The following is a 25,072-nucleotide window of genomic DNA, read 5'->3' as shown; positions in this document are numbered from 1 at the left end:
AGTTCAAACTCATCATTAGTAATAGTAACCATTCCCTGTAGTGCTTCCTGACTGGGGCCCCTCCAGAGTTCAGTTGCTAGTTGCAACAATTGTATGACCCTGCTCTGACCCTCACAGCAGGCTCATAGAATAGCTACAAGTAGGCCACAAAGGTCCTGGAAAAAAAAAGTTGCACTGCAACAGAAAGCAAATTACAGATAAGGAAGCAGGTGCCAGACTGGAATTTTAAAACTGTGACACATTAATAAACCAACCCCAAATTAATTCATGTCAGTTGAAGCAGGGCTGGTGTGCTTGCTCCCCCCCCCATAATCTACAGTGATGATGAACCAGAGGGTGGCATTGATTTACCAGAGGGTGGCATGGGTGAAACAGAGGGTGGCAGTGGTTAAACAGAGGGTGCTGGGAACCTGTGATGATGAACCAGACGTAGAAACAACATAGTCGCGACCGTTGAGAGCCGACAAGTAAGTTCGCAATTGCGAACTGGTACCAAACCCTCGCGAACTGGCAGAAACCCTTGCGAACACAAAAAAAAAAAATTCGCGAGAATTCGCTGATTTTGCGGATTGCGAGTTCGCAAATACGCAAATTCGCGAACGCCAGATTCGCAAAATTCGCCCATGCTTATTCATTTCCACGTTATGCCATTGTCGATTGGGCGTCAGAAGTCTATAGATACCACTTTCGATGTTTTAGGCGGACTTTAAGCAATGCCCGGTTCAGCTATTTTTTATTGATCCACCAGCAACATGCTTTTATTCCTCTTTGCCACTAGGTCGAATAATTTTGTGAGCTGGCAGTTTAGCTGTGTCTCAACTGGATTGAGCTAGAATCAAGTAAGTGGGTGCCTACAAGAGATTTTATTTCTGTATGTGATTCAATAGTTATTTTTGTAAAATCACTTCCTGTTCAACTCTGATCAGTGATGAACCAATGATTAATCAAACATATAAAATAAAACACATTTCTTTTTCATGCGGACAATTTTCTTGCAACCATGGAATGGGAATACACGGGGCAAACTTTCCTTCAAAAAAACATATATTTAATATATATATGTACACAAATGAAAACAGTGGATAGAGTCTGAATCAACCAAACATAATGCTAGAGGTATGACACCTTAACCTACAAAGCAACTATGCGTACATCTATTCCATATGATGACTAAGGAAAATGCTCTGAACAAAACAGTACACAATTCCTTAAAAGCAACAAATATGTGACGAAATAGATGTTGCAGTCGACGTTTCGGTCTGTGTTGGCAGAGAGACTAATAGACCATCTTCAGGACTTGTGGCTGAATATGGAACCAAAAGATAACCTTCTGTAATTTCTTTAGAAGGATATGCACACGAAGATTCAGGTTAGATGGAGGCGTGTCCTGTGACCGGAATTGTTGCACGTGCTCAAGTGGATCATGCAAGCAATAGCTGAAAGCAAAGGTTGTTTGTCCTAAAAGTCGTTTGCATCTGACCATTAGCCGTTTCTGTGCGAATAGCAGAGTCACTCTCGGAATGGATTGAAGCACAGCTTTACTGCCTGCCTACAGGTCCAGATACCATACTGCTTTAAAAATGGGTGTAATAAGCGGTGCCTAATGTCCATTAAGTTGGGACAAATGCAGACAACATGGATAATGTCTACCTTGCCGACTCCACACAAGTAGCAGAAGTGCTGGGTGTCTTTCCTTTCCCAAGGTGGCAGGTGAGGGGTGATCGGAATAACTCCAAGATGTAGCTTTAAGAACTTTCATTTCGTCTTTATTTTGACTCCAGTTTTAAAATATGATTGGGGTTGCAGTATTCCGTAGTCATTAAGCGTTATCCAGCCATGTGCCCTTTTGACAAGTACTTCCTTGTCCTCAATGGCGGATATGATTTGTGTTGATTTTTTCACAATTTTTTAAAAAGACAAATGGTCGATGGGGGTACCACAAAGATCTGTCAATCCCAATACTTTGAGGGAGGCAAACAGATTTTCTGTGGCGGAGTAGCTCTTCCCAGAGATTGGAGTTTAAGGATCCAACCTCTGTGCTACGGATCTTATGCCAGTTGCTTACGTATGCACCCCTTCGTTCCAGCGATTGGTTTTGAAGGCCAAATTCCAGCAGTATTTGCACTGGTGAGACGTATTTTGGCAGGTGGAAGATTGCTCTATAAGAATTGGCTAGCACTATATCCAGGACAACGACGTTCTTCCCTTGAAGGGATTCACTCCCATATGTTAGTGTCGGCTGCAGTTTTGCACGCAGTATCTGTAACAAAGGGTCAAGTATTAGGTCGGGCAGTTTTTCTTATTTGATTTTATCACCAGGTACATCGCAATTCCCTTCCCCCGCAAGGACTCCAGCTGGGGTTTGATCGTGTTTTGTGGTCCATAAGTATTCCCAGATATTTCTAGCTGGCTACCAAATCCAAGTCTTGTCCATTTAAATGCCAGTTGATCTTTTTCTTTTTTTTAAATAATTTACTGCTATGATCTTAGTTCTCTTAAGATTTATTTACAGGGAGTTCCTTTGTGAGAAGGTATACGTTGCATTTAAAAGGGGTTGATGGCTGATAGGGGTCTGACTTATCAGCACCAAATCATCTGGGTACAGCAAATTTCACAGCTGTATTTTCCCCAGTTTTGGAGATTGGGATGAGCATTTGTCGAGTTCCCCTGGCAAGTCTGCAAGGAAGAGGTTGAATAATAACGGCGCTAGCACGCAGCCTTGTTTTAGCCCTTTTATGGTTGAAATTTGTTTAGAAAGGTACTTTCCAGCTCCTAACTTGATTTTAATCCAGGTATTTGTGTGCAATAGTTTAAGCTGGTCCAGAAGCGGTTTCGGTATTCCCCAATATTTCCAATTTTGGCCAGAGTTTAGATCGGTCAACATGATCGAAGACTGCAGTGTAATTAATAAAACCAAGAAATAAAGGGGATTTGGCCTCTTTAGCTGCGTCCATTAATAAGGTTAGTGCCATGATGTTTGTTATGGTACCTTGGCCCTGGCCAAACCCTGTTTGGTTAATTGGAATGATGGAGTTTTCGGACGCCCAAGATGTTAACTCATCCCGAATAGTTCCTGCAAAGTACTTGGCCTCCACTTCAATGAGTGCAATAAGCCGGTAATTATTTGGGAGTTTCCTGTCGCCCTGTTTGAAAATTGGGCTAATGATTGATCCTTGCCAGGAATTCGGGATTAGTGTTCTATCCTTTACATCTTTGAAGACCGGTGATAGTGCTTCACTCCAGAAATCTGCATCAGCTTAGACAGCATAGGTGGAATGCCGTTTGGATCAGGGGTGCCTGTGCGTCTGCCCCAGACTATTAGCCTTTTATTAACAGTTGGTTTTGGGCCGTGATGTTCTACCTTGGCAGAGAGAGGAGGAATTGGTCCTACCACTAATTCCCCTTCCCAGGAATGTTTTACACTTCCTTGTGGGTCTTGCGGCTTAGCTGTTGTCTGGATGTTTCCCATTTTTTCCCTGTTGGTGTCGCCGCTACTCTCTGTCCTGTGTACCGTTTCATTGACGGCCTTGTCTTTATCATCAGCTGTGTTATTAAAATGGGTGAAGAGGTATCCAGCCCATGCTTCCTCCATTATGTTGGAGTTTATGCCAGGGTGATTCGGATTCTTGATTCGTATAATTTTTTACAGAACCTGCCGCTTTTTTTTGTTTATCATCGTGGAGCAGCTTAGCCCATAATTCATCATTTTTTGATTTTTTCTTTTCCCATTTCTTCCTCTGTATTAATGTCGTCATATTCCGGAGACGGTTTGCAGATCCTGGTTACGTGGATTTTTGCGTAGCTGTCTCAATGCTTGATTTACAGTGTGTTTGAGTAGTTTTGATTCTGGACTGGCTGGTAGTCATGTCAGCGTTCCCTCTGGTTGGCTCGACCTTGCCACTGTCCCTTTCAATCGTTTCTCACCAAGGGTCACAGTGAAGCTTTGCCACGCAGTGACTGGTTGTATTGGGAGATCTGCCCTTTGGGTATTCAATGTTTTGGCCGCAAGAGATATTGCGTCGATGTTGCTGTGGTTGCACCATAACTGCTTGAGGTTTGAGGTCCCTTCAATGTTGATCCCTATGTATGGCTCAATCGTGTGTACTGTATTAGCTTTTAACGTCATTTCCTGAGGCAAATGAGCACTTTGTTCCTTTTGCCTATCTCAAAGGTTGCGACTTTACCGAGCTTATTTAAAGATGTAAACATTAGTCTACGTGAGATGATGTTTTTGTTGAGTGAAACGTGGCAACTGGTGGGTTGTCCCCCTGGAAGCGCCCATTCAGTGCTCTTAAGTTAAGATGTTCAAGCCGGTGTTTTGAGCATCTTGTGAGTTATTTCATTTTTGGAGAACCCTGGTTCGGTACTTTCCATGCGGCACTAAGATCTCGCACAAGGGCTTCATCTGTTCCGGAACCAATACGGTGCATATTGAAATCGCCTGCCAGGATGATGTGCTCATTGTCCTGCTCCTCCATAATCATTTTTGTTACTTCTATTAGCTCCTTAGCCGCTTTTGATTTTTGTTTAGGATGGACATAGATGTTGATTATTATGACTTCTTGTCGTACGTTATTAAACTCGAGTACTATCATTCCTGCTTGTATGAAGCTTGGAGAAGTAATTTGTGCCTCTCTTGGTGTAATTTCTCCTATTTTTGATATAGATGCCAAGATCAGTAGGCCCCCTGATCGACAACCTAAATCAGAGCCCTTTATTACTAGGACGCAGTTCAAGTTGAAGTTCAGGAATTTATATAGCGCGCTACTCACCCAGAGGGTCTCAAGGCGCTTGAGGGAGGGAGGCGAATTATTTATCGAAAAGCCAGGTTTTTAGTTGTTTTCTGAAGGAGAGGTGGTTCTGTGTAAGGCGGTGGTGAGTGGGGAGAGAGTTCCTGGTCTTGGCCGCTAAGTAGGAGAAGGATCTTCCTCCCATGGTGGATTTTCTGGATGCGCGGAATTGCGGCGAGTGCCTGATTGGATGATCGTAGTTGGCGGGTGGGTGTGTAGAAGGACAGTCTTGTGTTGAGGCATTCGGGGCCTAGGTCATTGAGGGCTTTGTGTGCGTGGGTGAGGAAGCGGAACGTTATTCTCTTGTTGATGGGGAGCCAGTGAAGGTCTTTCAATTGACCGGAAATGTGAGCTTGACGGGGGATGTCCAGTATGAGTCTGGCTGAGGCGTTTTGGATGCGTTGGAGTTTTTTCTGTAGTTTGGTAGTGATTCCGGCGTAAAGGGTATTTCCTTAGTCCAGTCGGCTAGTGACCAGTGCGTGGGTGACTGTCTTTCTTGTTTCAGTGGGGATGCAACAGAAGATTTTTTTGAGTATGCGTAGGATGTTGAAGCATGAAGATGAGACAGCGTTGACTTGTCTGGCCATCGAGAGGGAGGAGTCCAGGATGAATCCCAGGTTACGTGCGTGATCTGTAGGTATGGGTGCTGTACCTAGGGCTGGTGGCCACCATGAGTCATCCCAGGATGAGGGGGATGATCCTAGGATGAGAACTTCCGTTTTGTCTGAATTCAGTTTTAAACGGCTGTTCCTCATCCATTCGGCTACTTCTTTCATTCCTTCGTGTAGGTTGGTTTTGGCGGTGTTTGGGTCTTTGGTAAGGGAGAAGATCAGCTGGGTGTCGTCTGCGTAGGAAATGATGTTGAGGTTGTGTTGTCTTGCGATGGAAGCGAGGGGACTCATGTAGACGTTGAAGAGGGTGGGACTGAGTGATGATCCTTGTGGTACACCGCAGATGACTTCGGTGGCCTCTGATTTGAATGGGGGAAGGCGGACTCTCTGGGTTCTCCCGGTGAGGAATGAGATGATCCAATCCAGAGCTATTCCTTGTATTCCGACGTTGTTGAGGCGTTGTATGAGGGTGCTATGACAGACTGTGTCGAAGGCGGCGGAGAGGTCGAGTAAGATGAGGGCGACTGTCTCTCCGTTGTCCAGTAGTGTTCTGATGTCGTCTGTAGCTGCGATGAGGGCGGTTTCGGTGCTGTGTTTGGCTCGGAAGCCGGACTGTGAGGGGTCGGGGGAATTGTTGGATTCAAGGAAGGCGGCGAGCTGACTGTTGACAGCTTTCTCAATTACTTTGGCAGGGAATGGGAGGAGTGAGATGGGGCGGTAGTTCTTGAGTTCTGAGGGGTCTGCTGTGGGTTTCTTCAGAAGTGCGCTGAGTTTGGCATGTTTACAGCTTTCTGGGAAGGTGGCGGAGTCGAAGGAGCAGTTGATGACATCGCGGAGATGGGGTGCGATGATGGAGTCTGCTTTGTTGAAGATGTGGTGGGGACATGGGTCGGTAGGTGATCCAGAGTGGATGGAGTTCATCAGGCGGATGGTGTCTTCAGTAGTGATTGGGTTCCAGGTGCCAAGTTCGTTAGAGTGCTGATTTGGTTCGGGGTGGGTGGAGTGTACTGTTCTTCGGATTGGTTTTCAAAGCTGTTATGTATGTCGACGATTTTGTTGTGGAAGAAGCAGGATAGAGAGTCACAGAGGACTTGAGAGGGAGTGATGTCGCTGGTGCCGGCGGTGGGGTTGGTAAATTCTTTGACGATGTTGAATAATTCCTTACTGTTGTGGGCGTTGTTGTCGAGTCGATCCTTGAATGCCGATTTCTTGGTGGCTCGGATCAGTTGGTGGTGTTTGCGGTGATGTTCTTGAGGGTGGACAGGTTGTCAGTGGTTGGGTTTTTTCTCCATTTTTTCTCGAAAGTACGACATAGCTTCTTGGATTTCTTAAGGTCATCGTTGAACCAGGGGGCTTTCTTGTTACCTTGTTTGGTCTGGTGGTTTTTCAAGGGTGCTAATTCGTCAGCGCTGTGGGTGATCCATAGTGTGAGTTTGGTGGCAGCATGGTTTGGGTCCGATGAAATGGCAGGGGGGTTTTGGTTAAGCGATGTGAGTAGTTGGTCGGAGGTGATTTTGTTCCAGTTTCTTCGAGGAATAGGATGTGGGGGGTTGTGGGTCGTGGTCTTTTTGTAGCTGAAGTGAACGCAGCTGTGGCCCGTCCAATGTAGAGCTGTGGTATGATCGAATGAGATGAGTTTGCTGGAGGTGAAGATAGGGTCGAGCGTGTGTCCGGCAAGGTGGGTGGGGGTGTTAACAAGTTGTTTGAGACCGAGATTGGCCATGTTGTCCAGAAGGGTGGTGGTGTTGCTGTCGTTTTTCTTTTCCAGGTGGAAGTTGATGTCTCCCAGTAGAATGTAGTTTTCGGAGGTGAGTGCATGTGGGTTGATGAAGTCAGTGATGTCTTCCTTGAAATGTGTCCTTGTTCCTGGTGGTCTGTAGATGAGGGTGCCTCTAAGTGTGGTCCTGGGGTCGGTGTGGATCTGGAAGTGAAGGTGTTCGGCGGTCCCGAGGTTATCGTCGGAGTTGGTCGTGATTCGGATGGTGTTCTTATGGACTATGGCTATGCCTCCTCCTGTTTGGTTGGTTCGGTCTTTTCGGATGATCTTGTAAGCGTCCAGGATGGCTATGGCGATGTCGGGGGCTGATGATTCGTTCATCCAGGTTTCTGTAAGGAAGGCGACATCTGGCGATGTGGTGTCGAGTAGGTCCCAGAGTTCAGTGGCGTGTCTGTGGACTGAGCGGGTGTTCAGCAAGATGCATTTCAGGTGGGTAGAGTGGGAGCTGTGTTTGAAGTTCGTGGATTTGATCTGGGTCCTGACGCAGGCGAATTTGCAGGAGTGGCAGGCGAAGGGTCCGTGGGTGTGTTCCGGGACAGCCTTGCAGCATTGTGGTTTGCGACCGGGGTTGAGGGCAAGGAGGGAATCGGCGTCGTATGTTATGCGGGTGGAGAGGTTTTTGCGAGGACCAGGGGGTCTGGAGCTGGGCGCGGTCCAGGCACGGACGGGCGTAGACCGGCTTACCTTTGGCGCACCTTCGGCGCGCAAGGGGCGCGAACGCTGCGCGTGAACGCTGCGCGGAAAGGCATCTGTCATATGTGGAAAGTGGGAGGGGGAGGGGCAAGGGAGGGTCAGCTGGGAGGCGGGAGCAGGGTGGAGCTACGGGCTGAGAAGCACAACAACAACAAAATGGCTGCACCAGTTCGAAAGCAAAACTGGGCGAGACTGGGGCACAATCAGAGGCACAATCGAGCAAAAATACTTTAAAATAAAACAATGGTAACAGGACAATGCGCAGATTGAAATAAGCAGCACTAACTATGCAAATTGCACAAAGCAGGCAGCGCTAGCAATGCGGGGGTGAAATAGCGCAATGAGAGGCAGCAGAGCGAGCAGAGCGCAGATGCGGTGGTCAGAGTCAGCTGGCAGGCGCTACGATACCGCTAATCTGCTTCAAAGCGCTCAGGTATCTCAGGTGTAGCCCTGAAGCTCGAAGGCCTTATCCTCCCAGGTCTCTTGGAGCAATATCAAATTGAATGATTTTGAGTAACACAGTACGTTGGGGTCATCGGTTTTGCTGGCTAGACCTTTGATGTTCCAGATACATATGCTGATTTCCCTGGTCTCAACCGGGGCCGGCCAAGAGCTGCTCCCCCTTTGTCAATTTGTTTGCTCCATGATAATTGTGCGCTGTATTTGCCTCCAGTTTTGCAATGTAGCCAATGAAACATAAGATGAATCCCTAGGTTCTAAATTCGGGGCAGATGCCTTTATGCCAGAGGTATGTACTCCAGGGGTGGTACTCCTAGCTCCTTTTAAAACTGAGGTGGTATTTTTATGTGGAGCAATCATGGAGAAGAGTAGGAAGGGTGTTGGATAAGGAGGTTTTTGTTTGACTTCAAGTTTTATCCTCCAGTGTTTGAACGTGTTTGCTTCTATCATGATTTTACTCACTGCCTCACTAGAGTTCCATGTTGCTTTAGTTGCTTCTGGGCATTTGGGGGTATTAGTTGGTTGAAACTCTATTGAAAGGGGATCAACAGAGCTAATGCTGTCAAGGCTTATGATGGAATGTAGAAGACACAGTATGTTCCCTCTGTTCAGTATGTCCTCTCTACCCCGGGATTCGTATTCAGGGGGGAAATATGATGGTGGTCGTGCCTTCCACATATTGCGCCTCCCTTTGCTTAATGAAGGGTCCCTCATTTCCAGAGGGCCTAGATTGAGTGAGACAACTTGTGGTGACCCCTTGATTGTCACTTTTGGAGGCGGGGTTAGCTGGCGGTCAGAATACATCCATGTATTCCCTGAGTTGTGTTCATGCTCCCTCCTGCTAGCTGTTGCGATGAATTTGTGTTGCTAATCTCAGTATTGTGCATGGCCTTAAGCTTGAGTTTTGTTCTGCTTTAGTAGTCTTCCTTAGATCTGATTTTGATGAAGTCTGCCCCTTTCTTACTTGAATTGGCGCCTGCTTGTTGTCACCAGTCGGAACATTCTGTATTGATTCTTTTGGAAGTGGGCCCAAATCCAATGGCTGAACAACGTTGGATCCCACAAGGAAACACTCAGGGCTGTCGACCAAGGTAGGGATGGAGGCCTGGTTGGTGGTCTCAGGATCTGGTCCAGGGGCAGTTAGAGTTAGATGTGGCTGATACTTAATGCGTAATATTTCGCCTACTGACTTCCTGTACCTTCCCTTCCTCTTTTCCTTCCGACGAACTTTCCAGGATGTCTGGGCTTTGGTTACTGCACACTCTATTGTTGTTACTGTTACTTCACTGTCTACTGAGGAGTGATTTCTAGTTTTGATTACTGCACTCTCTGTTGGTATTGCTGTTATTTCACTGCCAGCTGGAATGAACTTGGGATGTGACTCCCCAATGGACAAATAGTCAGCCAATAGTAAAACTATTTTTTCCATCTTAAACACTGGCCCAGCACATCCCCTCCTATATGCAAATTTATTCTATTTGGTCTTCACAAATTTTAAATGTACTAAAGAAAGTTGAATCGTGACTGTTGTGTATATCTTTTAGCATGCATTGTACAGGAGGAACTGAGGAGGAGAAAGTAGGCGACTAAATGTGAGTATGATGCCCAGAGGGATAAAAGAAGGGAGAGTACTTCAGGGATATGTGAAAAGTGTTGTTGTATTAAATTCCAACATTAAAAACTAGTTTGCCCACAGTTTAATGTGATTCTTCAAAAACATCTCAGATGATACAATCTGAAGGCGGCAAACCAGTTATAACATCCACAGAAATCTTTGACACAAACTGTTGAGGTGCAGGAAAATGGTGCAATAATCCAGCAGAGTTTCTTCCAGGTACTATAGCATTTGTCCAAATGACATACTGTTAAAAAACCTTATCCCTCTCTCTTCTTATTCCAGTCCACTAAAATTAACAGGTTATCAAGTCTTGTGTCTTGTGAATGGGGAATAAACTGCCATCTGAGAATCTTGTTTTTTCCTTATTCATAAAACTCAGCTGTTGTGCACATGGTAAACATACGTTTTTGGCCATGATTGCCTTTGCGGATCAGGCTCATTGTGTAATCTTGGACAAATTATGTAAAGCACATTTGAGTCAGCGTCTTATATGGCAATGTTTCAAACAAAACAAATAGTACTTTTAAGAGCTACATCAGGGTTTAAATCTTAAGATTATAACTGTGCGTATACCAACAATGTATTACTGTTTATCACTCCAAACTTACTCCAGATGTATAAATATACGTCATCCACTTTTTTAGGTTTTGCCTGGTGAAAGCTGCAAACCTAATGACTATAGTAGGGGAGACAGGAACGGCCCCCGTCTTCCATTGGCTAGCTCCATAAATGGAGGCTAGCCATTGGAAGACGGGCCTGTCCGTCAATGCCGGACCAGATTCGGGGGCGTTCCCGAGAATTTTTGGCTTTTGGCTACGTCACGCTACGTCAGCCAAAAGCCGGGAACACCCCCGAATCTGGTCCGGCATTGACGGCACCCGGAAGAAGTCCAGGTGAGTGCTTGCTTTTATTTTTTGGCCGTTCCCACCCCCTCTACTGCTCTCCGTGTCTCCGGCCCCCGTTCCCGCCCCGCCCCCCTCCCGCTCTCCGTGTCTCCGGCCCCCGTTCCTTCCCCCTCCCGCTGGTGCCCGTGCTTTGCTCTAAAATGCCCGTTCCCGTCGGCGACGGCACCCGTGGTCTCCTCTTTGCCTCTGTCCGCTCGGAAAAGGGTAGCCGTGTCTAGATGTGATCTTTTAATCTCGGCTGGCCACAATTCAAACAAAACTTTTCCGTATAACTCTAGCTATCCCCTTTTTGCATATAAAAAAAACAAATGGCTTTGCCGCTATAAAAAATGATGGCTGGAAAACACTGACCCATTAATAGACTGCGGACTGATTATACGTTATTGTTCTGCTGCGCAGTCACGTGACGGCCAATGGGCGGGCACGCTGCCTCCAACTTATTAGGTGACTGTACTACTCGCTGCCTCCAAGTTGTTACATGAAATATGCAGTTTCAATTTTTTTTTACTGGAGGTCCCGCTCTGTCGTGTGAGAGTCTGTCGTGTGAGAGTCTGTCGACCTCGGGGCCAGCTCAGCAATTACTACGTGGACTCCTTCCTGCTGCACAACAGCTAGGAGCTGGTGCAGTCGTGGTATGCAGCGGCGGCCGCCGCCGCCTTGGGCCCACTGGCACCCCCGGGCCGGCTGCCGGACCACGCCAAGTTCACCCCCTGCAGCTTCCAGTCCAAGAGCCCGGTCTTCGGCAGCTCCTGGAACCCCGTGCACCCAGCAGGAGGCGCTGGCACCGTGTACCACCATCACCACCCCTAGGCGCCCGAGGCCGGCAGGTACATGCGCTCCTGGCTGGAGCCCGTGCCCGAGGGCCTCTCCTTCCCCAGCCTGCCCTCGGCCAGGCACTACGGCGGCATCAAGCCCGAGCCTCTGCAAGGCGCCCGCCGCGGGGGCTGCACCACCTTTGACAGCCACACGCTCTCACTGTCCGACTACGGGACCTCCCCAGCCGACAAGCAGGGGGGCAGAGAGGGGACCTTCCCGGAGACGGCTGCGGAGAGTGAGGCCAGCGGGTACAAGCCCCCCACCGACCCCAGTAAGTGCACACACCCACCTACCGCTGCTGCACACTGGAGGGGCACCGCAAGCCATTTTCAAAACAAACCTGCTCTCTCACTTTATTTATCTTGTACATTTAGATGACAATGTAACTCGACACAAAGGTGACACATTGTCGCGCTCAAAGCGACCTAGATTCATATCTCGCCACAATACACATGTGTATTGGCAACATCTCCACGTCACGATTCGTTGCCACACTGCCCTTACCGGGCTTTCAGCACTGGCCTAGGCATGCATTGAACCACACGCATGACCTTGTCGGGAGAAACTCATGCAGACCCTGGATTGAAACACGAGTTACACACATTGTGTCCCTAGGCGTGAGGGTGTGTGTCTGCACGTGCGTGTAAGGATCCACGCGTGTGTAAGGTGTAGGTTGTGTGCGAGCGCGTGTGCTTACGTATTTGAATGCATATATTATTGTTTGTGAATACACAGAGTCTAGTGTGCTGGTGACTCTGTGTGTATGTGTGTGTCCATAATGGGTGTATATGAAAGGTTTGTGCATTTATATTCCCCTTCTAATCCTTGTGTGTGTCTCTCTCTGCCCATGGCTCGCAGTGTGTGGGGTTCGCAGTGTGTGGGGGGGCTCTGTGTGGGTGTGTGTGGGGGGCTCTGTGTGGGTGTGTGGGGGGCTCTGTGTGGCTGTGTGTGTGGGGGGCTCTGTGGGGGTGTGTGTGAGGGGGGGCTCTGTGGGTGTGTGTGAAGGGGGATCTGTGTGGGTGTGTGTGGGGGGGGGGCTCTGTGTGTGTGGGGGGGGCTCTCTGTGGGTGTTTGTGTGTGTCATTTGCGAGAGATTAAGCTATTGGCATTGTAAATGACAATGCCATTTATTTATGTTAAAAAAAACATAAATAAAAATAATGTCAAGAGCAATGCCAATAGCTCTAACTTTCAAAAAGGCAAAACCATTGCATTGTAAATGCTTGTTCTAAATGTCACAGTCTGTGCACTCTTGATTGCAAGAAAACCAAGTGAGAGTTTGAGCATCTTTTCTTTTGTGTTAGATACTGTCAGAAGCATCTTTTCTTTGACTAGTAGGGATCTAGATGTTCGACATTTGCCAGTGGAATTAATTTTGAATGTTTTGTGTTTTAAAGGGTTTGAAGAAGATATTCTGATTGTGTCTGAAGGGAAAATGGCTCCTTTTACCCATGATTTCCGAAAGGCCCAGCAGCGGATGCCAGCTATTCCAGTGGGCATCCAGGCGATGAACTTTACCTGGAAAGCTTCTGGACAGGTAGGCAGCCTTCCAGTTCAGGCTGTAAACAAAAACTATATATATTCATATCTTTTCAGTGTGCAAATCAAGAGCTAATTGCAATATGCTCATCAAGATTGTTATTTATATCAGCAAGTTTGTTGATAATGACTTTGAGTATTTTGGAGCTGTTTTCTTGTACAATAAGATTTATGAAAGTAAGCTTGACCACCGCGGTCATAATAGCACTCAGAATAAGTGCAGGTACGTTCATTTACTTAGAAAATAGGCAATTCAACCATAGAAAAAAATGTTTTTTTCATTTTAATCTGAACCTCTATTTGGGGAAAAGCACTGGTCCAATACACAGGCTGTGCTGCGGCGGGCTCTTAATGTATATATTAATGCTAACAGGTGTAGAGTGAAATGCGCTGAAGTGAAGTGTCGCTCCCTTAACGAGGCAAAATGGTCAATGTAATGTTACCCTTCCCATTGATACGTGTATTTCAGACATGTCTTTCTGTCTTTTGCCCATCAGCTTCCACTCTGTTTCATGCATTTTCTCTTTCCACTTTAACCACTTTATCCATAGTTTTCAAAATTTCTCTTCTTTTTTACTTCTCTTTATGGCCTTCTCCTCAGTCTGTGTTCTGTTTCCTATTGCCATATCATATTCTCCTCTCTCTCTCTCTCCCTCTCTTATATCATACTTCTATCTCTCTCTTCCATTCCTGTCCCCTCTAAACCCACCCCTTCGGCCCTGCCTTACTATTTTCCTTCTATTCCCTGCGCTCCCCTTCTTTTTCACGCAGTCCTTTAAAAATTACCCTATTCGAGGGTTGTCTTTCACTTATCTTTCTTTGCTATTATTATCCCCAGGACTACTTTTCTCTCTCCTAGCCATTCACTCACCTTGTAATCTCGCCCTCTCCAAGTTTTTCCCCGTTTCTTTAACGTTATCCTCACCCCTATCTGCTGCTTACCAGGTCATTTTGTATCCTATTTCACTCTCTTCTTCCCCTCTTTCCTCTCACTTGATCCTTCTCGTTCTCAATCTGGCTACATTCCTCCGCCCCTGCTTTACTTCTCTTGATCTCCTTCTTTCCCCTTTCCCTGAATTCCATTTCATTTTCTTCACATGGTCTTTTCTTGTCCTAGCAGCGGCTCCCAGCAATTTTGTAGCGGAGCTTAAAATCTGTTTTAGGATTTCATGATACTACAGATTGGAAAAATAGTCACATGACGTCTGCTTCTTTCCACTGCAGAAACTGTACAACAGAACAAGGTAGAACCCAAAGTTAATACAGGTAGTGCTTAATTTGTGAAAAAAGGAATACCGGTACCCGAAGCTCTGTTTAGAAGCCGGCGGCTGATGCAATAATCTTCTGCCCTATAGTAAGGCTGGTAGGGGCAGATTTACTAAAGTGTCATGCAAAGCAGCCAAATAGCCAAAAATGCTACGCTGCATTACGTGACAAGGAGGGTGCAGGACATCGTCCTATCCAGAAAGATGGCTCTTTTCTTCCCTCTCCCTAGCACCTGTGCAGAATTTTGCTCCCGTGCACCCTGCTCAGACCTTTACGCCATAGTGCGAGGGTGTGTGCGAGTCTTGCATAGGTTTTGTGCTTGAAGGACTCCCTTCCAGTGCAAAATACTATGCCTAGACAGCATTTAAAACTTTTCCTACTTTGTATGTGTGCTGTACTGTGCAGCATTCATCCAAAGCCGTAAAAGAAAGGAGAAATGACAACAACTCTCCTTTTAATGCCTGGGTTCAAAAGATGTTATTTTTTTATGCAAAACCCTGTCTCACGTATTTGGTAGAAAAGGTTGTGCATAAAAAAGTGTGGGTAGTTGCATGGCAACAGCCATGTAACCAGTGGCGGCTCCTCTGCTAAGGCGGAGGTGCGTTGCCCCACTACTTTGCAGCAGCAAAAGAAAGGAACAAATAAAATGCTAATAACTAATGCTATTATCATTTAATTTTGTCCTCCTGCTGCAGCAGCTTGCGTGAGGGGGCAGGTGTGAAGAGCAGGGAAGGAGTGATACAACCCTCTTAAGTGCGCAATGACTCCTTTGGTCGGCCTTCTCGGGCCACCCAAAACAGTCATGCATACTTTCCTTGTTCTCCATGCAGGCTACATTACAGCCTGTATGGAGAACATGCCCACCCCTGATCACAATGCTGCATTGCAGCGTTTTGATTGGTCAGGGGATTGTGGCTATGCTTCCTGTTCCTGGAGTCCGTCAAGGAGAGCAGGAGCAGAGATACGGGACCTGGCGGCAAGGTATGGTTTGCATTTTTCTGATTTTTATTTCATTGCGACCCATGCCTTCCCACACTGCCCGCCCCGTGCGCGGTCCCACCCCACAACCCGTTAGCCGTGCTGGCTACCACTGTATGTAACACCCCCTTTCACTCTAAGTAATGCAAAACAGTGCTTTGCACTGCTTTCCATTACTTTTCGTTTGGAAAGTAAAAAATGGAAAAAACATTTTGTGCTGGCTTGCATCACTTTTATGACGCAAAGCCAGTACAAAATGTTAGTAAATCACTCCATAGTCTTAAATCCACAACCAGAAAATCCATGCACCTTTTTCTTACACTTGCAGGTTTCTGCTTCCTCCCATGATGGTGTTGCGGTCTTTCTCTACCTCTGTCTTTGCATCTATCTATATGCAGTCCTTTCTCTTGCACTCAGCAAATATCTGGCACTGGAAAATATGTGCCAGTGGCCCTCACTGGCTAAAATTAACCACTGGTAGAGCCGAGGTTTTAAGTTCTACAATGATCTTCATGGAGCTGTATTTTGTGAGAAGTTTAACAGGCATCCTGCTCCAAAGTAGAAGCACCAAATATGAAAAAACTCTATTGCCCAGTGGTGCAGGGACAGAATATTGAATCAAAAATTTCGATTTACACAAATATCAAGTTAAAAATGTCATGGGTCAGAAATATCGATAGACAAATTCTTGTGGTCAAGAATATCGAATTTAGGTAAGTAATAGCCATGTTAAAAATATTTAAGGGTAAAATATTGTTTGCAAAATCATAGTTGTTAAAAATATCGATTTTTTAAAATTTATGTTATGTATTTTAGTATATATTTTATATGTATGTGATGTATGCTTTTTTTGTATAAGATTTGTTTGTATTTTTAATATAAGTTATATTTTTACTAGTAATCAAAAAATACATTTATTTGATTTTTGCGTTTTTAGTTCCGTAGTGGGTTGTGGGTTTATAGTAGAACACGGTGGGAAGTAATTTAATTATATAAAATATATTGACTATTTTTAGCAGTTATTAATATTTTTTTATTTGAATTTTGTATTTTTAGTTCTGCAGCGGGTTGTGAGTTTATAGGGGAACAGGGTTGGAAGTAATTTAAATATATTACATTTATTGAATATTTTTCATTTATTAATAGTTGTTTATTTATTTTTAGTTTTTATTTTATTTTACATAGTTTTTTTATAGCGCAAACCTGACCCGAAGGTATCGGGCAGCAGAGTGCTTTACATAGCACCAGTTGCGTTACATGAGGACACATTCACTTTTTTTGTTTGTTTTAGGCACAGAGAGATTAAGTGATTTGCCCAGAATCACAGGATGTTCAGCATCTTTGCAAAGACTCGAACCCAGTTCCCCAGATTCGAGGTCGACCGCCCTAGCCCTTAGGCCAACTCCTCTCCCCATTGATTTAATTGAGATGTTATAGTGTTAAATGGATAAAGTAATTTATTATTAATGTATTAATAATTGGTTGTTAATTAATTTTAATTAGTTAATTGGTAATTAATTATAGTAATTGTGTAATTAATTTTAGGTGTGTGTTGTGGTGTTTATAGGTGTAAAGAGTGGAAAGTATATTTTTTTGATTGAATTAATAATCAGTTAATTAATTAATTAGTAAGTAATTATGGTAATTGTGTAATTAATTTTAGGTGTGTGTTGTGGTGTTTAATGGGTGGGAAGGGTGTGAAATAATGTATTTTTAATTGATGAATTAATAATTAGTTAATTAATTTTAATGAATTAATTAGTAATTAATTATGGTAATTGTGCAATTATTGTTAGGTGTGTGTTGCTGTGTTTATATGGCTAAAGGGTGGTAAGTATTTAGGGGGTCATTATGTTGGCGTGTGGATCGCCAACGCCTGGCCACCGCCCGAGCGGCGGTGGCGATCCGTACACGCCATAACTCCCTGCCCGACCGACATTTACCCCCGCCATATTAGCATGGCGGAGGGTACCGTGGTGGACGGAAAGACCGTCTGCCGCTTTTCCGCAGACAGGCAATCGTTATGATTGCCTGCCGTGCGGATCTGTGGCATACTGTAATGATGTGCAATTTTTAAGGCCTTTGCACAGCGGCGATGCTGCCATGGAAAGGCCGGGGGAACTTGCTTTTGCTTTGGGGGCTCATTACGGGCCTCCGGGGGGGGGGGGCTGCCCTTAGGGGGGACCTACGGTACCCCTCTACATTGCCATACACAAGGTGTTAGGCATCGGCAACATTTACTTTATGAACAGAATACTCCAATAAAGTCGAATACAGAAAGTTGTTAGAGTGAATTACCCTACGCCAGTGGTAAAAACTATATCACTTTGAAAGATCTAAAGGACAAGTCTGCTAGGTGAATTAAGCACAGAATCATACACTTGAGTTGGGAGCCAGTACAAAGTTGATATGTTGGACCAAAAGGCCCCTTCGTCTTCTGTTTCAGTAGCAAATGTACTACCAGTTTCTGGATGAGCTGGTGTCCAAATAAGGATCTTGAGGAGGCCAAAACTAATTGTGGTGCTGTTGTCCAATTTAGATGACACAAATGCAACAACTACCGGGTGAATGACCAAAATATTGTTTTAAAAATGTTGTGGTGTAACAACACTGTATTAAAAATATTGTCAATTCAAAAATACGTTGCACACAATACAGAAAGTAAGAATATCATTTGTTTAGGTATATAATGTTATATATAAAAAATATTATATATATTATTTTCTTTAACATAATTCTATTAAATATAGTTTAAATTAATGTAATATTTATTAGTTATTGTACCACTTGTAGATATAAGTATTATTGTAATATTTGTCTTATATTGTTTTAGTATGGTTTGTAAGTTTTAATGTGCATTTACATTTTGTTTTACATTTAATTAGTAGTTTACAATGTAACCACAGGTTGTTGGGTTTGTAGAGGAACAGGGTAGGAATTTATTTTTATTATAAATTGTTGTTTTCTTGTTAAAATTATTTTCTATGTTAAATAAATATTTAATTGGCAAATACTTATGTAAATTATTTAAATGGTTATTTTCTATTTTAATTCTTTAAGTATCTTTTGCGATTTTTGGAATGTGTAATTTAAAATGTCTGAAGTTTAATTACTAATCTATAATTTAGTAATAGTGGTAGTTGGGCTTGTAGGGGAATTTATTAAAAACAATAGATATATAATTCTTAGGTCTCGCATGAACCAGCGCATATGCTGCTCTGGTGAGACATTTAGTGAGTGGGTTCTAAAAAGCCGACCACAGCTTTTTGTGTGGCCTAGTGTAGCAGGGTTTCCGTTCTCCCACAGAACTGTGCATAGAGATCTAGAACCTCAGTGAGTTAGGATGATCCAAAACTCATCTCAGTGTCAGAAATCCCCTTACCTAGCTAGCTACAGTGTCTCATGGATCATTATGGAATGATCCATGTCTTAGACAAACCAGAACATGATCTTTAGAATACCTCAGGAATCGTGGAACACATGAACACTCTTTCGTTATATAATCATTTCAAACCAAAACTGAGAGTCAAAGAACACAAGTGCAAGTTTGAAATATTTATTATTCAATGCAAAGTTCTCAAACGCAGTATCTTGTATAATACCAAAATGCAGATTATAAAAATCAGAGTCAGCAGCATAGTCACTAATCCATAGTAAGCAAAAGGTGCTAGCATGTTATAATGCAAGTTCTATAGAAATCGATAGCACCTATATTTCGCGCACCCTATCTAGCATATTATTTTATATATATGAAGGTCTCATTCGGGCTTTAGCAGGGCGGCCCCATACCTCTCAATGTCAGTAGGAGCAGATCACATCAACAGCTACCAGCTCTCTTCATGCGCAGCACCAAGTGTCCACGTTCATTCCGTGTAACTCTATCTTAAACCCGCGTAGAGCCCAAAATGTTGGCATCAACATTATTTGTGTTATGTCTAATGTCTAATGTGGTGCGAGGATCAGACTTCCCAGCAACCTTGTGTTAGGTTAATCTTAGAGTGTGCAGCTCTCAGTGTGCAGACAGTTGTACCAAGTGTACGAGGCAAAGCTGATAGCATAGGAATAACATATTATTCTCAAATAAAACACCTCACCGCTTCTAGGGTGAAAGCTACAACAACAAGTACGTGTCGTGTGCAAAACTGAAGCCGAAGGCAAAGCGGCTGTTTAAACATGTAATACACTCATGCTAACTTAACGCAATATATGTAATGAAGTATCCATATGACACCCCCCCATTGGTCCGAGCACCGCCAATCATAAGGGAAAAGGCAATACTAAATCAGATACAAAAATTGAAAGCAAAATTCAATAATCTTGAGCTAAAATAAGCTAAAAATATGTATGAATGAATATGTATGAATGAATATGTATGAATGCCTACAGTGGCCTCAAATCTAAAAAAAGAACAAAAGTCTTGAACCAAAAGTCTTCCGCCAGGTCCAAAAAATATGAAATGTATGACCAGGTCGCATCCTTTCAAATGTTTGTAAGAGAAAAAACCAAGGCACTTATCCGATATCCAAAGTCATGTGCCACCTAGACGTTATCTCCAGCGACATCACGTGAGTGAACTTTCCATCAGCTGAACATAGTCCATCCCTCCAATTCAGCGAGGGGAAAGTTATATTTCACAACAAAGCATTCCCTCCAGGCATCTCACGATTGGAAAGTATATGCAAAGAAAGTTGCAACAGCCTCCAGTATGAAATCACTACCATCATCCGAAAATAGTTCAGCCATCCAATTTAGCAATGGGAAAGAACATACGTGCTCCTCCAGCATCGGATCCTCCTGCAACGTCAGAGGACAACTCGGTGGGTTCACCAGATCGCTGTGTGTCAGAAAGGCATTCGCCGCTGCAGAGATCTCCCATTGGCCCAGAACTCCATTTATTGCTGCCAAGGCCATAACTCTCTCGCCAGAACAGATCAGCTCGTGAGCCACAACGGGACGCATTAGCTGATCAAAATCGACGTCAGGAGCAGTCCTCAAGCATAGGCATAAATCAATGGCCCAATCGAACTCGCAGCTCAGGCAGTGAAACACAGGTTGGACACACGTGAAGTCGGTGAACCGAAATGACAATCTATAGGCCGTGCTTAATGCTGCAAGCGGCAATGTTCCATAGTAATTGAGCATCCGATTACGACACATGGTCAGGAGGCGTTGAACGGCGTCTTGCGCAGGATGGGCATCCATGTTTTATGAAGAAAAACACCAACAGAAAGCCTGCGGCCACAGCCAGCAAAACAGGTAGTCCACCAAACAAACTCGAAAAAATAGTGTGGAAAAACGTGGGAATGATACCAAAAACTTTTTCAAACGTAGTCACGAGGCCACTGCTTACTAGTTTAAAAAATTTGCAAGGCCAGTCGTTGAAGAAGCATTAAAAATCTGGTGTACCAGCTCGCAGAAATGAAATGGCAAATCAGTGTTTAAGAGCGCCTGCACCTCTGTGCGGGTGTTGGCTATGTGAAGGACATAAGTTTCCCGGGCCGAACTCAGGGTCACTTGTTTTTGAGACAAAAGGGCCCTTATTCTGCTTAAACCATTGAATTTCGCTTCCAAGGTTGGGATCCGTGGCCAGATGGAGACATCTGAAGAGCCATGCGTGGGTGGGTATAGCACGTTCTTGCAGCACACTACACGCTCTGATACAGTAACTATATAAGCCACACCAATTAATAAACCACAACATAATTCGTTGTTTAAAAGCAAATAACTACCATTAGCTAATAATGTAAATGTGGGCACTACTGCTGGAACTGGCGTGCCTTTTAAAACACATGCTAAATTTGGGCGGTCCTGATTACAAGAACCGTGTAACTGAATGTGTCTGCATATTAATGAATGGTCAGGTGACTGTGTGCATTCCTCACCATTAAGATTAACCTCTTTTCCATCTTTCAGACATCTGTATGTGTATGGTAATGACCATGCCTCATGTAGGAATGCATTGCCTAGCGGTTCATATCGTCCTATAGCAATATAACGCATACAGTTAGTAAATTTATATAAAGGGAATGGTAATGTAATTAATCCATGAATAAGCCATGTGGCAGTAGTGGTTTCAGCAACAGAGAAAGGCAAGGACTCTAGCTTTTCAATATGTAGCATAGAAAATGAAGCATCACGCATTGAAAGCATGCGCTGTTTCTCAGTAAGATTAAAAGGAGCAAAAAGGGATGAAACGTTCAATGAGGTCCAGGGAACTCGACCAGCCTTAAGAGTCTGTAGCGTCCATGCAAACTGCATCACAGAACGCAATTGATTTTGACCATGGTATAACATGGACACTTCATCATGTACAATATCAACAACAGAAGAAACAATATTATCCAATGTGTAAATTCTGGAAGAAAGCATGTTAATACTGTTATCGACCACTGCAAGCACTTTTTCCAAATTTGCTTGATCAATAGCTCTCAGGCGTTTTGCTGCCTCAACTTGTGAAAATTTCCAAATCTCATTGTATATAGCATAAAGAAAGCGTTTAGATCTACCCCTAGCTGGGCCTTTTATAAAATCATTTAGGTCTATATTTTCATTCAACTGGGACAGATGCAGTTTAACTGCAGCCAAAGTGGAATGTTGTAACCAGTTCTGACACAATTTTCCTACTGAATAAGTAGTAACAGTGTGATCTGTTTCAAACCTGGGATCTGGCCTGACGTGTGTAAACCCTTCAGACAAACCCAAAAAACGACGTTGGCAAGCATCAGAGCTCCTCTGCCACAAGAGCCACCCCTCCGGGTCGAAATGGGAAACATTAAAGGAGGAGTTCTGCAAAAGTGCTTGTATCTCACTGATGGACAATGTACTGAAATTACTCCAACCTGAATATTCTTCCAAATCAGGGATAGTAGGGGTATTTAACTTTTTAGATGTAGCCAATCCAAAACATGTTGTTTGGGAAATAGTTGAATTTAAAAACAACATGTGATTCGGGATGAGACATGCACGATGCAAAGCCTCAGTGCCTTGTACCTGCCAATCTTTGGTACCCCAAACCGATTTAAGGTCAATAGTATCCTTCCATAACTCATAGCCTTCTACAGATAACCTTTCTAGAAAGGACTTTGAATACAGCAATTTTGTATCAGTCAGTCTGACTTTGGGCATGAATTTCTGGTTTACTTTAAAATAAAACGACTCAGGATTTGATTGATTAAAGTCTGTAAAATAAGAGTATTTTCCCAGAAACGTACTTGAGCTCCCCTGTAAAGGAGCAGGGCAATGTTCCCACTGAGTGTAATTCACAGGAACCCTCCTGGAACTTGTCTTGTGTAAGAAATGATTTCCATAATGTTGATAACAAAACAAATCACCATAATTGACAGAATCTAAGTACAAATCCTCAGCATCAAAGGCCGAATAATATTTTAAATCACAGAACAATGCTTCTACGGCCTGAAGATCCCAGTCATCAGAATGAATATTTTGTTTAACCACATCTCCCATGTTTACTCTAAGCACATTAGGAACATTAATAACTTCTGTGGGGCCATGTATCTGAAACCTAACCGCATCCCACACAATCCCATCAAGGACAGGCCAAGCAGTAATTTCTACTGTTTTCAAGTCTCTCCGTAGCCTGTGTGCTGAATGTGAGGAGGAAAGAGGGGCCAATGTTCCATTAAGGTACCGAATTCCTGTTCTTTCTTTCACATAATGGCCATCAATCAAGCGGAAAAAATAAAACACAAAACCAATTGACATAAAAAGATAAAATGAAAATAGTATCAGCCAAACGTAGGTCCAAGGTGGAATTAAAAAATGTTTTTTAAACAACGTGGCATATTTTGCAATAGTCGATGGTTTCTTTGAAAGTTCCGAATCAGAGTCAAAAGAGAATCTTGACTGGTTAGCCAAACGAGCATTTAGATCAGACATAGATAAATCAGCAGGATCTGCATATGTCCGCTCATCAATGTTAGCAAGAGGAATAGTATTTAATAAAGGATTGGATATAGCAGGCATCTCGAGGGACACCTCCTGATCTGCACCAGATGTAATAGCCAGCACAGAGTTCCTCACCATGGAAGGACAGGAAGCAGCCGGTGTCATACTATGAAGAATCGGCCACCCTGTGTATCTTGACATTGTCAATAGAAATAAATCTGTTTTCTTTACGACCTGGAAGTGGTGGTAAAATGACTGTTCTTGTGCCCTTCACTCCAAGGACTCGAACCGGCGTTCTAAATGAGGGACCAAACTCTTTTTTGTTATCGATCTTCTCTCGAACCAGTTCTCCAACCTGGGGTAGCCAGCCAACTACCGGGATCTGCAACGCATCATCCGACGTGGAGGGCAAGTGTTCCTTTGCAAGACTGTCTCTGGTCTTTTGTAGATCCTGTAAAACATTGCAATGTTCATCTACGTCAAAGGCCGCGGCCTGGGCCTGGCAGTCTGCACCATCAAGGTCAGGGACGTACATCTTGATACCAAAGAGCATTTCGTATGGGGTCCGCCCACCCAGAGACCTTCTAGGGAGATTATTAAGCGCACGCTGCACGCCATAGAGGTGGGTCAGCCAGTTTCTACCAGTGCCTATAACACGTGCTGTCAAAGATTGCTTTAAGTCGCGGTTCATTCTCTCTACTACAGAATTGCCCTCAGGCCTGTAGGGACTTGAAAACTTCACCTGTACTCCCAACGCAACCATTGCATCCTTATACGCCTTAGAGGCGAAAGCCGGACCCTGGTCCGAATGGAAAGTACCACAAGCAAAGATTCCCACAAAGACACGCAAATCCTTAATGACAGTTCGCGAATCAGCGCTTCGATGCGGCCATACCCATACAAAGCGTGTGCATGAGTCAACTGCTACTAAGATGTATTTATACGCAGTATCAGAAGAAAAAGGACCGCAGTGATCCAAATAAACACAACCAAGCGGTTTATTAGAGATGTACAACTGTGTCTGAGGCGGACGCGCAGCAGTAGAAGGCTTAATCTGCTGACAAATGTCACACATAAGGACATAATCACGCGTCTGTTTGTACAGTCCCCGCCACCAGAACCTCTGTTGTAGCTGTGATACAGTGGCTGAGACGCCCGCATGCGCAGACGCCACACCTTCATGAGCCGCTGTAATCAGAGAAGCTCTGCGATCCGAGTTGGGAACCAGACGCTCTCCAACTTCAGGAATTTTCACATAAGGAACCTTATCGGGACTTAAGTGGTATGTGTATTTCGAAGGGAACCCCGCAGGATATTTACCTCCCTTCGCTGTGGCAGCAACAGCCGCCAAGATGTCGTCATCTATTTTGCTCTTGGACCTCGTGACCGCTGCAAATAAGTATTTTGATACCGCAGACTTCGCTGCCTCATCAGCAAGCGAATTGCCAACAGCGTGGACTCCCACGCGCTGGTGGCCGAGAGTATGAATCACAAACACGAGTGGCAGTTTCTCTTTAAGTTCCGCCACTCGGACCCAGATCATTTTATGTTTTATTGTACTACCTTTGGAATCACGAAAATCATTCTGAATCCAAAAGAACAAGTTCTCATTGTAAGACTGGACACAGTAGTAAGAATCACTTACGATTAAAGTCGTCACACAAGGATCAGCGTACTCCAATGCAAGCATAAGAGCACGAAGCTCTGCCAACTGT

At 44.3% G+C, this 25,072-nt stretch overlaps 1 protein-coding gene and 1 pseudogene across 1 annotated transcript in view; both read left to right on the top strand.

The window, feature by feature from the left end:
- Nucleotides 1-25,072, top strand: part of WIF1 (Wnt inhibitory factor 1) — a 289,485-nt gene that overhangs the window by 11,161 nt on the left and 253,252 nt on the right. Inside the window, exon 2 of the mRNA XM_086919031.1 lies at nt 13,067-13,206. Coding sequence (XP_086775157.1) covers nt 13,067-13,206 — 140 coding nt within the window. The remainder of the gene's footprint in view (nt 1-13,066; nt 13,207-25,072) is intronic.
- Nucleotides 1,636-12,952, top strand: LOC147751140 (homeobox protein Hox-A9-like; annotated as a pseudogene).

The sequence above is a fragment of the Lissotriton vulgaris genome, chromosome 1_1 (assembly GCF_964263255.1).
Source record: "Lissotriton vulgaris chromosome 1_1, aLisVul1.2, whole genome shotgun sequence".
NCBI lineage: Eukaryota > Metazoa > Chordata > Amphibia > Caudata > Salamandridae > Lissotriton > Lissotriton vulgaris.
Note: the sequence above shows the minus strand (reverse complement) of the source record. Positions and strands in the feature narration are given on the sequence as shown.